This window comes from Telmatherina bonti (assembly GCF_933228915.1).
Source record: "Telmatherina bonti genome assembly, chromosome: 8".
Taxonomy (NCBI): Eukaryota; Metazoa; Chordata; class Actinopteri; order Atheriniformes; family Telmatherinidae; genus Telmatherina; species Telmatherina bonti.
Window position 1 is genome coordinate 24,241,674 of NC_136626.1, and position 16,325 is coordinate 24,257,998.

The window sequence follows — 16,325 nt, forward strand, 5'->3', positions numbered from 1 at the left end:
GAGCCAGTGCAGTTGGATCAGTAACTGGGTGACAAGAATGAATTTATATAGTTTAGTGAACAGTCTTCCAGAAGCATTCTGGACAGCCTGGAGATGGCAAAGTGATTTTTTTACTTAAGCAAGTGAAGGTGGAGTTGCAGCAGTCAAGCCTAGAGGAGGCATTTATAACCATCTCCATCTAAGATGGTGAAATGACTGGACTCAGCTTGGCAATGTTCTTTAAATGATAAAAACAGGAACAGACAAGTGATTTTATGTTAGCATCTAAAGATGGTGCAGGGTCCATAATTACATTGAAGTTCTTCACTAAGTGCTTGATAAAAGGTGCAAGTGAACCAAGACTCTCAGCAATCTTAGGGTAGAATCTATCTGGGGAACAAACAAGGACTTCAGTCTTTGCTTCATTTAGTTGAAGAAAGTTATCATCCAAGCTCTTGACAGCATCCAAACACCCAAGGAAAACCAATCTTAAAATCATCCTGATGTTTAAATGAAATATACAGCTGGATAACATCTGCATAACGTTAGTAAGAAATATCTTTAAAAGAGCCTATGAGCAAAAAAAAAAAAAGGGGAGCAAAAAAAATAAAAATATGATAAAAATAAAAACAATAAAAGGCCCCAGAACAGTACCTTGTGGAACGCCATAATCAAGAGATGGAGAGTACTTGAACTTTGCAGCAAATGATCTGGGATTTTGTGTGTCTCTAAAGCAGCTGTAAGCTGCTTAGCAACTATTTTTCTAAAATCTTGAGAGATGAAAGGCAGATTTGAAATTGCTCTATAGCTGCTAAAAAGAGAGGGATCAAGAAGTTTTTATTTTTAAGAGTGGACGCATGACAGCATTCTTAAAAAAGTCAGGGACTTAGCCAAGTAGAAGAGAAGTGTTAATCATTTTGAGCACACAAGGGGCAATGGCCTGGAAGACATCTTTAAATGAGGATGTAGGTAGAACATTAAGAGAACAGGAGGATGCCTTCATTTGGCCAACTAATGTGACCAGCTCAGGTAAAGAAACAGGTGAAAAGTTATTTATGATAATGAGCCGAATGGGTTCTGGGAACAGAAAGTAACACAGCTGATGAAGACATAGAGCGTATTAAATTTACAAAACTGAAAAGACATTCAAAATGTTTTTAAAACTATTTGTTCATCCATATTTTTAGTATACATTTTTTTCTTTAAAAAATGTGTTTATAGAAGAAGGCTTAGTGCACAGCTAAGACAAAGACATCTGCTAAACAAACTCATACATAGAACAGTTTTTGGGCAGCTTAAGTTAAGTAGAACATTCATGTCTATTTTTGGGCATGTATTAATAGTACTTAGTGGGAATGGAAATCGTACATGTCACTAAACTTGTAGTTTGTATCATTCACTTGGCTGAGAGGCAAGCTTTTGCTGGGAACAATGGGTAGGGGAGGAATCAAATAATTCTGGACAGTAAGTCTCTTCTGGGACATTCACACTCCTGGGTGAAGTCTGAGAGCTGGCATGGGAAACTTGGCGGTCAGTTTGTACATGTGACCATGTATCTGACGCTGAATCAACTAAGGCAAAATCCTCGTTAAAGCTGGAGCACACAGGGAAGTTGAAGGAGTCAGGGCTGAAAGACGAGGTGGCAGAGCAGCTGTGAGATGGTCGTGGTTCGTGGAGGTTGAGTTTAGAGACCAGCGGTTTGCCCACTGTTACTGGTAGCCTTTCTTGTACTTCTTCATCCATGTTGGAATAAGTGTAATGGAGGCAGACAGTGAATGTGAGCTCCCTCTATAAAGACAACAAACAACACAATATGTTTTTATAGAGTAAAGAAAATGTTAAAAACCTCTATATACCATAAGAGAAAAGGTATTTGATGGATTGTTAATAATTCACTGAAAGGAGAAGGCCTAAAACTCTGTTAAATGGTATCAAGTAAACTTAAATACCTCACATATTTTTCAAGATAAGTTCAATTTTATCTTGAGTGGTTATAGTCTATTCTTAATTCTATCAAAATCTATCTTCTTTTATCTATGAACCTTAAATTTCCCCTTGGGGATGAATAAAGTATCTTTGATTTTGATTGGATTGATCACACGTACATAATCTACACATGACACATACACACTAATGACAGAAACTATAAAAAGTAAAACAAAGAGGAGAGTCAGACCCTGAGTCTCTGCAGGCTGCGGATTCGCGTGTAAAGGCTCGGGGCCTCTGGTGAGGGAAGCTCTTCTTTAATCAACAGTAAAATGCCAGCTTCAAGCAGAGTCTCCTGATTTGTCATCTTCAGATCAACATCCACATCCTGCCAAAGCAACATGAAAGCAATGTTAAGTGTAATAACCCAGATTCTGTTTGCTTCAAGTACATGTGATTACAAATCTTTTTTTTTTTTTTTTTTTTTTTTACAATATTAGGTGTTTGTCTGTGTCGTAGAATACTGAAAGATGAAAGGTTATGTTTCCTCTACAGCAATTAAGAGATCCAAGATGAATCGGCTAATCCTGGCATTGGTTACTTGGGTTCCTACAACCCACTACAAATTTTAATGAATGCATCAGGAACCAGTCATTTCAAATAACTGCATGGCGATGGGCTTTATTAGTGCCTTGGCATAATTTTATTTTAGAGCAGGCTTTAAGCTAAAAATGTTGTACTGCTCTGTCAAAACTCAGTTCACTCTTTTAAATTACGTAGGTTTTACAGAATTACAGAATGTTTTGCACTTTTCTCTGTGCTCCTGGATTGTTGTGAGAGAAGCCTGTTCAAATTCATGGAGCCAATAAAAATTTGGACTTGACCCTGGCAACTTGTCACTGCCTCCTTGTCAGTGCTTTTTTGTATCTTGTAAACAAAGATAAACAAAGATACAGCATCCAGAGAAAATTACCTAATAATTAAAAAGATTCCAATTCCTAACCAATAAGTTTTGATACCTATATATAACCAAGTGTGTTTTTATTTCTAAACCTAACCAAACAAAGAGTGGAAGCTAATGTTTTAAGCTTTATTATTTTTAAAAAAATTATTATTATTATTATTATTATTATTTATTACTTTAACTCATGAGTAACTTAGGTTTCTTTCACTTACAGGGACGACAAGTTTACAGCAGCACAGTCATAAACATGTATCAATAAAATCAGAACACATATACTTTACTAAAACAAAATCAGATGACTTTACATGGATTTTCAAGGTATGTGTGAAAGAGATTATGGAAATCTTTTACCATTCTGTTGTGGCCAGCGCACTGTTTTCCTCTGTGGTCTGCTGTCACTGGCAGCATTTCAGCCAGTGGCACCAACAGATTGAACAAACTGATCAGGAAGGCTGGCTCTGTCATTGGCTGCAGACAGGACACTTTTGAAGCTGTTCTGTCTCTCACCAAACTGTTATCTATCCTGGATAACGCTGATCACCCTCTCCACCCTGCACTGGACAGACAGCGGAGCCTTTTCCAAAAGGCTCAGACAGCTTCGGTGTTGTAAGGACCGACACAGGAAATCATTCCTGCCCACCTCAATAAGATTGTTTAATGCATCATTCTTGTGTCATAGAAAACATCACGACTGTTACCATATCTCAATATATACTACACTGTACCATGTTACATTCCAGGCTATCTACAATGTACCGTTGTACATTGTTATATACATTCTCTTGTAACTTTTGTATATATATTTTTTTAACTTTATACTGTTCTGTTGGTTGTGCTATAAACACAGATGTACATGGATGCTGCAACAACTAAATTTCCCAAGTTGGGATTAATAAAGTGGTGTGTAACTGCTTTATTTTAATATGCAGAAATTGTTTTTAATATGTAAAAAAAATTGTATTGCTGATTTCATGAAAAATGCTTCATAAATAAAGTTTGATTTGATTTGATTTGTCACCCTGATCCCGACAAGTTGCTGTCACAACTATGCTGGAAGAGCAGAGAAATCCTGGAAAAACTGAATCACCCATCTTTCCAACATGGAAAGAACAGATCTACATGTAACTGTAGCTAACACACCTCTGGGAAGTCAGTGAGCTGAGCAGAGCAAGAAACTATTTCTTTTGGTTTCTCAAGTATCCGAGTGTAGATGACCATGACGTTGGAGAATTCTGCTGCGAATCCAAGCTGAACCTTCACCCCACACTCAAACTGGAGGCTACGACTCTCAGGAAGAACTGAAAAAAAGGGAGCAAAGGTTAGGAAAACTAAAAATATTAAAAAATTTAAAGGGTGGTCTACATATTTAAAAACTTTTACTGAATGTCATCACTTCATCTACTAACTTTGAAGCTTACCATGTGAAACAGCCCACTGCAGGTTTCGAGCTGAATGCGATGCAGAGCATTCAGAAATCTGGATCTGATCAGTGAGTGAACGTCTTTCAGACAGATTACTGCGCAGCTCCAAGGCTTGCCTCCCTCGGGTGATCTCACATCGACCCATGTCTGGGAAAAATAAAGAATCTTTAAAATGCAGCAAGAAGAATTGGTTCTGTTAAAGAGTCACTCATCTGGACACTCATCAACCCAAGAGAGATATGAAGGTGCTGTAGCTTGATGCGAGTGAGACAGCTGAAGTAAGAGAGCACATTTGTACTGCTCTTATACACTACCTTCAGCGACTCTGTCTAGCATGACGGTGACTTTCTCGTCCTTGCACACTCGTTTTTTGAGAAAGCTTATGAAGATGCCATTTGACACATCTTCCCGTTTCACCTCATACGCTTCTGCATCAACACATCTAAACATAAGAAATTACATAAAATACAAGCAACAAGCAGGAGGAGTCAAAACCAAACAAAACACACCAAAATCAGAGCTTATCTTGACAGAGTTTAAAAAAGAACTTTCTATGGATCAGCAACTTACGTGGCATAACCAAACACTACATTTGCAGTCACTTTGAGGAGGCCTGGTTGGACAATTACATTATCATGAGGGTTTCTGGGGAAAGAAAACATTAGAAGCACAAAATGCACCGCAGGTCATCATTTCATTAACATGAATTAATAAATGACGAGGCTTACTTTTTGCGGCACATGTCTAGCAGGAAAACATTGAGGCCCGTTTCTTTCTCCTGCATCTTGGTAAGTATACTTTGTACACAGAGGCAATGCTCTGACGTGTAGGAGGCTGGTGCATCAATGGGAACCATGAAACTATTGCCGAAGTTCTCGTAGCCATGACCAGCGAAATACAGCAGGCCTGCAGAAGCAAGGACGACCAGACATGCTCAAACTCATTTCTATCACTAGAAAATGTGTTTTCAGTGAGTATCTTGCTATATTTATACATTATTTAATCCAGTTGGACCCAGACTTGAGATAAGGGCTATACTGTGACACACACATGGATAAAGTACTGACCATAAACACCCTTGTCAAGCAGCATTAGGAACTCCGTAACGGCGCTATGCATCTCCTCCCAGTTGAGGTCGAGCAGTGAAACCACCTTGAAGTCCATCTGTCTGAGGACGTTGGTCAGCTCATGGACATCAGAAATAGGAGCACACAGCTGGTTGTGGTAGAGGTAGTTCATGTTGCCAATCAGAAGAGCAACTTTATCTGTGGCTGGGGAGAGGAAATGAAGACATTTTAATTTGCAGACGTTGTATAAGCGTTTCATCCATGTAACTCACCATAGTAATTCTTGGCTGATGAGGGCAGATTGGCCATCTTTTGTAGTGGATGTGCTTCTAATCCAGAGGTTGACCTGTGGACTTCTTGTGACTCTGGCAATATTAATATGTTAAGATAAAAACTGAAGCATTGCCAGCGCTATATCTTCTTTAAGCAACCAGGATAAGAAATTACAACACAACAAACTAAATAACTGTTAGATGACCTCTTTGGACAAACATAATGTACAGACAAAAACTGAAGTGAAAGTGTAGAAAAACACAGTGGAACTGTAGTTTATGTCATTCTTTCTGAATATTTTAGCAGAACTAAATTATACCTAGTCCACGATCAATTTCAACCCACGACGCCTCTATGACTGAACTGGGGCCTGCAAAGTGCAAAACACAAACTATTAGTCAAATACTACATTTCTACTCATTTATCAAACAGATTTAGTTCCTCATTCCTTCATGTACATTCCTAATTGAGATCTGACAAATGAAGTGTTTCAGTCTCACCAATAGTGACTGTTGCTGTGTTGCTCCAGGCCTGATGATACAAATTGAACACCTTGCATCTGTACTCTCCTCTGTGTTCTGTGGTCACACACGGTAGCTGCAAAACACCAGCTGCACGGTACGGTAAACTGAGTTGACAAAAATGTCCTTATTACTTGTATTCTGATTAAAAAAAGATCTGAAAGAGGTTGGTTTTTCCAGGAACTCATATGGAAACCAAGCACAAAAATGTGATGATGACTAAATTTTGACAAGACCAAGCAAAAGGGGCAGAAGTACAACAGAGAGGACTGACAGTTCTCCACTCTTCTAAAATGTTTTACTGTAAGTTGGTTCATTAGCATACAAGGAAGCTCTGGCACAGATGAACCTTGATTTTAGAATGAACAGTGATTTTAAATTGGTCAGTGATATTAACGCCTTTGCTAAGACAAAGCTTTTATCATTTAAGAAAACTGGCTAAGGTTAAACCTTTCCTCTCAACCTTTCCTCTCCAGACAGTAGTTGGAGACAGTGCATTTAAGAGTCCATTTTAAAATCCTTATGTTTGTATTTGGAGTGCTAAATGGTCTCAAGCTCACATTTTAATATTATTAAACATTTAGAAAAACCCAACTCATGTAATAGCATTTTTCTTGACTTTTCATGATTTCATATGATACAAACTGACATTTGAATATCTAACTTCACCTAGACAGCTGTGATCCAGTGTTTTATGGTAAATGAAACCACATTATGTTAAATCATAATGTCTCTGTGGCTGCTTGAGACCCAAGTAAGATGAGTTACTTTGATGCTGATGTTGCAAGGAATAACGCACAGCAAGGGCAGCAGCTTACAGCAGTCTCTGTGAATGGACTTACTTTAAGTACACTTGTCTTTTGTTGAGGCAAGAGCATTTTGTTGTGGTACCACTCATACTGAGCAGGTGGATTGGCCTCTGCTTTACATTCCAGGAGTAGAGTTTCTCCCTCAGATGTTGCCTGGGACTGGGGCTGATGGATGATTTGCAGCCCACTCACTGAGCCTGGAAACAGGCTGCTGCTGCAACCTGAAATAGCAAACATTTACAGAGAAGTTGCATCACATGACATGAAGAGAAGTAACAGCAAAAAAAAAAGGGGAAGGGAAGGGAACGGGAGAGGAGAGGAGAGGGTACCTGGGCTGGAACCTTGGCTGACCAAGTGAATGTGAACCCACTGGGAGAAAACATATTTTTCTCCATAGCTGATCCTACAGATATAGTGACCTTGGTGGACTGGACTCAAAGGACACAGAACCAGCTCTGGTGAACTCCCAGAGTCATTCAAAACCTAAAGCAAGAAAATAATGAATAAATCCTAAAACGATCTTATCAGCTAATTTCTACACTAATTAAATCACATTAATGTGATGCACAACTAATGGATTTTGCCAATAAGGCTACATGAATACAGAACATAAATACTCTAAAGGTTTTTACTGAAATCTTATTTTCTATAAATCATACAATTATAAAATGTGGGACTGACCTCCTCATTTCCTCTGAACCACTGGTAGCTGAGTCCAGGGGGACCAGAGGCCCTGCAGGTCAGTACCACCCTGCTCCCTTGAATTGCTTGCTGAGACTGTGGCTGCACTGTGATTTGGATCAGCTCTGCCACTAAAACACACACACAACATGAACAATCACCACCAAAGAAAAGAAGGAACAAATGTCAGGTATTTCTATCTATATATGTAGCAGCAGAGTGGACCATTTTATTTAATTATTTATTTTAAACTTTTTGTGTCTTATGGAATGCTTTTTTTTTTTTTTAACCAAATTAACCTCACCTTAAATTTATTGTTCAATGCCTCATTGATGCAATGACAATAAAAGATTAATTAAATTGAATAATAAAACCAATATTAACATGAGCTCAAAAGTCTGTTCTATAAATTATACAACAGAAAGATCTTGAATCATTTAATTTCTTCACTCTTTAAAGAAATAATGAAAGCATTTACAACAAGTTAATTATTCCCGAGTATGTTGTAGATTGCATCTGTTATGACAAGTGAAAATGTCCATACAATATGCTATGATAAATAGAACATGGCTGAAACAACCAGGTTTGAAAAGTGAACAAGTTGCACACATGCCTTATAGAGTGACGCCAAAGCAAGGCGTACATGAAAATATACAAATAAAATGCCTGGTTATTACAAACTCCTAATTAAGAAAAATTCTCTTGAATAGTCAAAGTAGCAGCCATGATAAGAGCTTATGAAATAAACCCAATTCTAAAACAGAAGTGCTTTATGTTTCCTTTGTCTTCTTCTGCATAAAAAAATTTCTTTATTAAGTGAAAGAAGATGATTTGACGTCACAGTTCAGCGCAATTATAATTAGATTTACTATATACTGTGGTTTCCCAAGTCCTTACAAACGACTCCAATCATGCTTCTGTAATTTCATCATATATTAAGTTCAAGAAAAGGTGGTTCAGAAAGACCATAGAACTTTTTTTAAACTATTCAACCACTGTATGCCCTTTAAATAAGAACTGGTAGCAACTCTGATTAATTTAATCATATTTAGACGAAAAGGTGCAGGAGTGAATGATTGAAATCTGGCTGGGATAAAATATATGTAATTTTGGGACATTATATCTTTTAAAATATGGAAATGCGTCATGCAGATAAGGAATGAATCAAGTAAATACCATAATAACTTGCGGGACAGATTTATTTACTTAATCTTTTACAAGAGGCTGAGTTATTTTGCAAGACAGTCATTTGGAAAGTGATGTGTTTTGGAGTGAAACCATACTGGCCATCAGTGGCCTTTATAAAACTTCCTCAGTGGGTTTACTTTGGACAGAAAAAAACAAGTTCCCTCTTTTATATACAGTTTAGGGTTACTCCCTTGAAAAAAAACAAATTAGGTTTTTATAATTTCCTCTTCTTTAAAATTGCACATGGACTGTGTATAATGACAGGTGGATGCTGCAGCCACCACATCTGCTTCCAAAAACCCAAAATGGGGGTGTCAAGATAACAAACTAAAGGTTTTACAACAGTAAAACCCCCTGGCTGAATTTACCTATCTCTAAAGTCCACACTGAACAAAGGTCTGTAGTGGAAATAGTGGTAACAGGTGTTGCTCATAACCTGACCTTTGACATAAACGTGCAGAAAACTTATATTCAATGAATTACATTTTCCGCTGGATGTCTCAGACACTAATAAAAGTGCAGTACACACAAACTAAGATCTCTAAATTTTTTATTCAAGGCTTACTTCCTGAAAGACACATTTGGATACATTTGCATTAATATGACACTAAGTTACTTCTGACTTGCCTGTGTTGGTGAGGAACTGCACAGCTTCCTGGTGGTCAATCTTCCTCAGGCAATAGTGGAGGAAGTCCAGAGAGCAGGAACGATCAGCTAACCAAGCCAGCAAGGTTCGTGCTGGGCTACCTGCAGCTTCAAGGACATGAAGTGAGCAGGTGGTCAGTTCTTTTTCACTGCAAGGAGAGTTTAATAGGCAGTGGTGTTAGAAATAAGTCAGAGCTGCTGGAACGATCCCAGCAAACGTACAGAACATGGAAATTATAAAAGAAAATACTTGCATGTTAGATAAACCCAGAATCTTTAGTTTTGTTCTTATGGGTGCCACACTATTATGAAAACTGCTTGAATAATGTATAGACTCACACAGCTTCTGTGATGCCTTCAGTGTCTCTTACCTGCAGAGGAATTGTGGCTGCTCAGCCGCTGCGCTGGCTAATTGTCTCCATCCACAGGTGGATTTGTCCAACATCTTTGACAGCTTGCTTAAAACTTCTTCGTTCAGAGTGACAATACTCATCTTCCATGCCTCCATCGTTGTACTTGTCATAGCTAACAAACCAAAAGTGTATTGAATATTGGCGTCAAATTAAAGTAGCATGTGTTAAATTGTCAGAGGGTTCCTCTCATGCACCACTACGCAGCAGTGACACTGAAATGATCTCCCACGAGGTGTGACTAACATGTGAAACCGCAGTGACTGTTGAATGAACGTCCCACTTTAACAACTACTGGTGCGACGTCGACGTAAACGCCGCAAAGCTACAGGTTGTAAACACAATGTCGGGTTTCCCCACATTCCAGCTTATGAACATTATGCTCGCGGCTGTAACGTACAGTAGACGGGGGGAAAAAACAACAAAAAGGAGCAATAATAACAGACAAAAACGTTTCACAACAGATGACAAAACTATTATACACATTCGGAAACAACACCAGAAGGTTGACTTCAAGCTGCGCTTCCGCCATGACCCCGAGGCGTTTTCAGCGCCACGAAGAAAACTTACCAAAGCAACAAAAAGCACAAGTCGGAGCTTGAATTTCAGATCCAGAAAAAGAATTAAAAGAAAGAAAAGAAAGTAACCCGTGACTATCACATTAGAGGGATTTCCGACGCATTTTGCAACAAATTAATTTTCCAATCTTACTTCTTTTGGGTTCCAGATACGATTTGCTTCTCGTTTCGGTTCCTCATTTCTGACATCGATGCTGCCACAGGAGCATTTGCATGGATGGTTGTCATGGCAACGCGATTCCGAGGCCAACTTTTATAGTGAATGTTAAACCGCGTGGAAACTGATCAACCACATTATTGACCAACTGGAGACAATTTAAGACAGATTTATACCCAATATACTGGATCAGTCATGTTTATTTGGAACATATGTATACAAAGGGATTTATGAAATGCATAATATTTATCACATTTCCATGTCATACATGAGTTCAATTCTTCAGTAACTTTCCTGAAATTGTGATTTATCATCGGTTCTGGAGTTATATCATTCAGTGTTTTAACTTTTGAAAATTCCTCAAAAGAGCTTTGCAGCATGAAAAGCAATCCTAAATCTACTTCCAAGAGTAAGAATGAACTTGATGAGTTGCAGTCTGAGAGGACATTGGTTTTAAAATGTTTTTCTCCCCATCATGTTCAGTATAAGACATCATTTGAAACATTGTTTAAAAAAAAAAAAAAAAGATTGTGCCAAGCTCTATGAAGATATGACCCAAATGAAAAGGCTGAATCTGAAACTGTTATACCTCTTCAGCTTTCACCACGTCATTTTTTTAAAACAACTTCAGATCCCAAATGCACAAGAGAAAATTTAAAAAGGAAATTAAATTGTCAACATAGATCATTGACATAACATCTGTTCAGAGTATGAAGCCAGCTGTTGTAGAAGGAGAAGCCTTATGTCAGTCCAGTGATGCCTACAACTTTCTCCCTTTATGTAGCCGGTTGTCACGCCAAATATTTTCCTTCCTTAAACGTTTCCAATACTCCCAGGTATCCGATTCTAGCTCATGCAACTTTTTGGCATTTCCCAGGTTCAACTGGAACAACCTGAGTCAAAAATAAAGAGGAAGAGGAAGAAAGCAAAGTTAAAAACATCAGGACTATTGTCTCAAACTGTACTCTCTCTTTCACGTAAGAGTTGATGTATCATATACACGGACTCAACTAAAACAAAAAGTAGTGATATTTCTGTAGCGTTGTATAACTGATTTACTTCATGACTCACCCTTCAATTTCAGTGTCTTGTATAGTTCATTTCCAGGAACACATAGTTATTAAGACATTGAACGTATAGTTACTAAGACGTTGAATTCTGACAGCAATTTCTGTTTAGGTGGAGATAACATTTATTTATATTGAGAGGTGTCAAATTGTGGAAAAAGTAAGGATTTCCCTAAAATATCTTGAAAAGGACCACTGTAAAAATGAGAGCCACATGACTTATAACTGATAGACCCCAAATGAACTATTAATGTTTACATTTTAGTCATTTCAGTAAATTTAATTAAAGTTTTATGTATTTTACTCTACCATATGAACAGATGTGCTCCAGATTAGGTGTCAATATTTAGACCAGGGGACCCAATCCAGCAAATTTTTCAATTTTACATCAAAAGAAAGATTTGAAAAGTGTTTAAGTCTTTCTAGCAGGCTCATCCCTCCCTATGAAAACATCTACCAACTTGGAGAGTGAAGAACCAATATGTGAACGTACTGAGACTGTTGCAGTAACGTAAAAAGGCAGCTTAAAATGGAGTGATTATGCTTATTTCTTTCTGTCTTTAGTAGGCACTGCCTATCCTGCCTACCCTGACTGAACACTACTGGGTGTAATTTATCTAAAATTTAGGTTTGGACTGGAGAGAGAGAGACAGAAAAAAAAAGAAAACTCTGAATAAGACTTTGATCAACAATACAGAAAAGATCAAGTTAAAAACGTCTTAAATTAATGGTCAAGGTCAAATACTGGTATATAATTGTACATCACTTCTAAAGGATTTTATAAAGCCCTTGGACTAAATTAAAATAATATGTGCTCTCACCACTCAGGATATTCCTCGGGTGGCTTTAGTTTGGGATCCTCTCCTTGTTTGAAGATGTTCACTCCCACTGCATAAGATGTAAGTCTGTCTGGGTCTTTACACACCTCTGGACCTTTAAACTCTGCTTTCACCATGCCTTTACCCTTTCCTTTGGCCGCTGAAACAAAAAATGACAAGGGAAATATTAACAAAGTAATACAAATAAGAAGGACAGATACATTGTCTAAATAAATAAAACTAAGAGATAAAATATAAACGAGTAGTCACTTTTACTGACATAATCTACGATGAGACGGGGAACAATGGGACGATCGCAATAAACCCAGACCTTATGAACATACCTTATTTTCAATTTGTTAACGCACACAGCGAATAGACACAATTAACTTGTCAGTTAAGATGAACACGTGTTTTATCAGCAAAAATATTTAGAGGTGATAAAAACGCAGATTGTGTACGTTCTCTTTACTCACCAACTTTCTTCGCATATCCACATGTCTGCATTCTGTGTAACGAATTTGATCTGCACAAAAACTTTGCAGCATTGCCTGTAATACAATGTGTTGAGGGTAGTAGTCGAAATAAAATGCAGCCAAACATTTTGACTCTGGGTTACCTAAACAAGTAGCTAAATAAGCAGCATGCTACAGTGTGACATTCAGTTCATTCGACTTCCGTTTTCTGCTTCGTGTTTGTTTCCGTAACAATAAAGGAGTGCTCCCTTGTGGTAGGGAAGATACACTGCATGTTTTTTCCCCTCTAATCCAACAGGGGGCAGCACCGACATATCAACACCTTCCACAATAATAACAAAACTGAAGAAGACGACAGCTAAGGTTCCGACCGACAAGTTCTTGAAAATGTCTGAATACGCAACGATTCAAAAGAGTGCCTTGAAATTAAAAGGTGTGGGAGAAATTTCAGCTGGAAAAAAGTAAGTGTTTACGTTACTTTGTTACTATTGTAACAAAAGGGGGTTTTAATCGAGTTCACATTTATAACACAAAACATAACGCAAGATATGGTAGCCATCTTGTCAGATTTAACACGTTAGACCTAAGTTAGAAATTATAATAATAAAATGATTTATTGGGGCTGTGATAGAGGTGTTTCATTTACACTTGAACCCCATTTCTCTCATTTTACGAGGAACCTAAATTCATTTTCACTATACGGGTGATTCACTTAAGGCTACAAAACGTTAGCTAACAAGCTAGCGTTAGCTGCAGCAAAACGCGAAGCTTGCAGAAGATTCTAGATCGGTGATCGATCTGTAGATGGCTTTTATTAAATATATTCAATGATGTGAAATAAATGCATCACGAGTTTAAGAAAACAAAAGAAGCTCTGTCTTATTTATAGATTGAAGATGTAGCTCAGCTTGGAGTGCTCCATAACTCTTTTTGTATGCAGTGACAGCAGTAGGTAGACCACTGCACTTGATATAAATCCATGTAAACTTAAATACTTGAATTTACGTTTATTCAACAACAAACGTGTGTGTGTGTGTGTGTGTGTGTGTGTGTATATATATATATATATATATATATATATATATATATATATATATATATATATATATATATATATATAATATGTGGCTTTATTAACTTTTGCAAAGCCCCTCCATGGACAGGGCTTGGCGTTTAAATTGATTAATTGATTTCCAAATTGAGCCATCTGTAAAATATCTGCTGTAAACATGATTATACATGCTCTGGATAGCAGTTTCAAGCTTGTTGATATATTTTACGTTTTACTATTACAGAAAATCTAAATGGTATTAGATTTATTCAGATATTATGATGGATATAATCTCGAGTTTATGATTATTCAGTACTTCAGATCTTATGACAGTTCTTTTAGAAGTTAAAACATAGCTAAAGTCTTTAGCCCCCATATTTTCTTCTTACAGGGTACTTTTTAAAAGAATTAATAAATATATTCATTGTTGCATGAACAAGGATGAAAAAGGGACAAACAAATAAAAAAGAAAAAAATATTTTATATTTACCAGTCAAAAGTTTAGACTTTTATGAGATAAAAATGCCCAAAAGATTTCACAAAATAAATAAATAAAATAATAACAAACAAAGAAACAAATATAAGGGACTTCATAGAAAATAGACATTTGTGTGCTAGAGTGTGTTTGCTTGGCAGAAAGGAAGTTGTGATCCACACAAGAATTGATCAACTTAATGGCAATCCAATGTTTTGTTTTTGTTATTTTCCCATCTTAAAGAAAGAAGAAGAAGAACAAGGAGAGTAAGCATCGTCTGGAGCAGGTGGTGACCAGCCAAAACGATGAGGAGGTGAAAACCAAAAAGGCATACGTTGACAAAAGGACGCCAGCACAAATTGCATTTGACAAGACACAAGAGAAAAGGGTAAGTCAAATCATTTCAGCCTTTAAAACTAATGTTTAAGTGTGAGTGCTCAGCAAAAGTAGAATTAAACTGTAAAACCGGAGCTTTTAGCACTGCTTAAAAAGTTTGTGCTGCTGCTGACTTGGTCACATCAAATCATTACTATAGTGCTTTATCAGTATGAAACAGGCAATTTGTAGATCTAAAATGTAATTAAGTCTTTTCAGTGATACAATTTGTAATATGGAAGTTTCCTGTAGTTTTCACAATTTTTCACCAATAATGCTGCAGTAAAACAGAAACACTCTTCTCTGTGTGGGTGAACATTGGTTGATCATTGACTCCAGCTCTTTTGCACTTTGCTATTTCAGTAAACTTATGATTACATGATTTCTTAGAGAGGTGGTCAATAGTCCTATTACAACAGAATAATTAATAATGTTTCCTACATTAAATATTTAATTCAGGGGTCATAAAATCTTAATTTGCCACCAACATTTTCTGGTGTGTGTCAGCGTTTATAAATACAAAGAATAAGGGTCTATCCTTGCCATAGTGTTTGCAACATAATGTGCTGTGCCAAATGACCCTGACATAATTCCACCATCAATTTTTTTTTTAAGTCATTTGTATCAATTTAACTTATGAACTGTTGTGCATGTTTGTGTAATAAGCATGTAGCTACAGCAGGCAAATGTTTGTTGTACAGCAATAAAACAATGTAAAGTATTTAAATGTTTAATTGGTGTAACATGGCTTTTTCCTCTTTTTTTTTTTAAACTTTTCTAATTCTTCACTCTTGAATTTTTTCTCTTCTTGCAGCAAATGGAGCGGATTTTGAAAAAAGCATCAAAGACACACAAACACAGAGTTGAGGTGAGTCATGTCAGCGCCATTCAGTCATGTCTGGTCACTGTCTAAACTTTGATTTCTACGGACTGCTGTTTTAAACACATTGAGGACAAAAAAAGCATAATTAAAGGCATCTTGGTTTTTTTTGTTACAGGATTTCAACCGGCACTTGGACACCCTGACAGAGCATTATGATATTCCCAAAGTCAGCTGGACCAAGTAGAAGAGAAACAGATCACGTTGTTCTTTTTTTCAATTTTCTTGCTTTATATATTTGACATTGAAATAAGTAAATTCCATTGTAATTGCTGTTGTGAACAATAAAAATCTACACGTTTAGTTTCATGTGTTTGTTGCTAACTGCATACATCCGTATAACATTTTTTCTGAACTACAATGTCCCAATGTATACGAGAAGCAAAACTTAAATCAGAATCATTTTAATTGAAACATTTCAATAAACTGGAACACGGAAGAAATGACACAAAATTTAAAAACTTTAAGACACAAGGAACAGCCATCAATGCAGAAACAACTGGGATGATGACATATCTGAGCTGTAAAGGTGCCACAAGCACAATCTTCACTCCACTTCTCTAC

General features: G+C 37.0%; 3 protein-coding genes across 3 annotated transcripts; 1 reads left to right on the top strand and 2 right to left on the bottom strand.

The window, feature by feature from the left end:
- Nucleotides 1–1,371: 1,371 nt before the first annotated feature.
- On the bottom strand, nt 1,372–10,081 carry malt2 (MALT paracaspase 2; the record flags this gene model as incomplete). Its single annotated transcript, XM_079244460.1, has 16 exons — nt 9,846–10,081; nt 9,457–9,623; nt 7,642–7,772; nt 7,290–7,443; nt 6,994–7,181; nt 6,131–6,227; nt 5,950–6,000; nt 5,630–5,722; nt 5,358–5,561; nt 5,019–5,196; nt 4,861–4,935; nt 4,605–4,732; nt 4,288–4,437; nt 4,010–4,167; nt 2,156–2,293; nt 1,372–1,767 (listed from the first exon to the last, which is right to left on the bottom strand). The coding sequence occupies exons 1-16, from the start codon at nt 9,995–9,997 to the stop codon at nt 1,372–1,374; spliced, it is 2,460 nt and encodes an 819-aa protein (XP_079100586.1). The 5' UTR covers nt 9,998–10,081.
- Nucleotides 10,082–10,809: 728 nt separating this feature from the next.
- On the bottom strand, nt 10,810–13,184 carry mrpl54 (mitochondrial ribosomal protein L54). The gene is made up of 3 exons (XM_079244701.1): nt 12,981–13,184; nt 12,508–12,664; nt 10,810–11,512 (listed from the first exon to the last, which is right to left on the bottom strand). Exons 1-3 carry the CDS (start codon nt 13,105–13,107, stop codon nt 11,380–11,382), a joined length of 417 nt encoding a protein of 138 aa, XP_079100827.1. The 5' UTR covers nt 13,108–13,184; the 3' UTR covers nt 10,810–11,379.
- Nucleotides 13,185–13,314: 130 nt separating this feature from the next.
- On the top strand, nt 13,315–16,064 carry fam32a (family with sequence similarity 32 member A). The gene is made up of 4 exons (XM_079245322.1): nt 13,315–13,441; nt 14,750–14,894; nt 15,696–15,749; nt 15,880–16,064. The coding sequence occupies exons 1-4, from the start codon at nt 13,368–13,370 to the stop codon at nt 15,946–15,948; spliced, it is 342 nt and encodes a 113-aa protein (XP_079101448.1). The 5' UTR covers nt 13,315–13,367; the 3' UTR covers nt 15,949–16,064.
- The last annotated feature ends 261 nt before the right edge of the window (nt 16,065–16,325 follow it).

What these genes read in the sequence shown, in the direction of transcription:
- fam32a (XM_079245322.1), top strand. Translation starts at nt 13,368, where the DNA reads ATGTCTGAATACGCAACGATTCAAAAGAGTGCCTTGAAATTAAAAGGT. An exon ending in GAAATTTCAGCTGGAAAAAA is followed by an intron (nt 13,442 to 14,749) that starts GTAAGTGTTTAC and finishes CCCATCTTAAAG; the next exon opens with AAAGAAGAAGAAGAACAAGG. An exon ending in CACACAAACACAGAGTTGAG is followed by an intron (nt 15,750 to 15,879) that starts GTGAGTCATGTC and finishes TTTTTGTTACAG; the next exon opens with GATTTCAACCGGCACTTGGA.
- mrpl54 (XM_079244701.1), bottom strand. Translation starts at nt 13,107, where the DNA reads ATGTTTGGCTGCATTTTATTTCGACTACTACCCTCAACACATTGTATT. An exon ending in TGGATATGCGAAGAAAGTTG is followed by an intron (nt 12,665 to 12,980) that starts GTGAGTAAAGAG and finishes TTTTTGTTTCAG; the next exon opens with CGGCCAAAGGAAAGGGTAAA. An exon ending in CCCGAGGAATATCCTGAGTG is followed by an intron (nt 11,513 to 12,507) that starts GTGAGAGCACAT and finishes TTTTTGACTCAG; the next exon opens with GTTGTTCCAGTTGAACCTGG.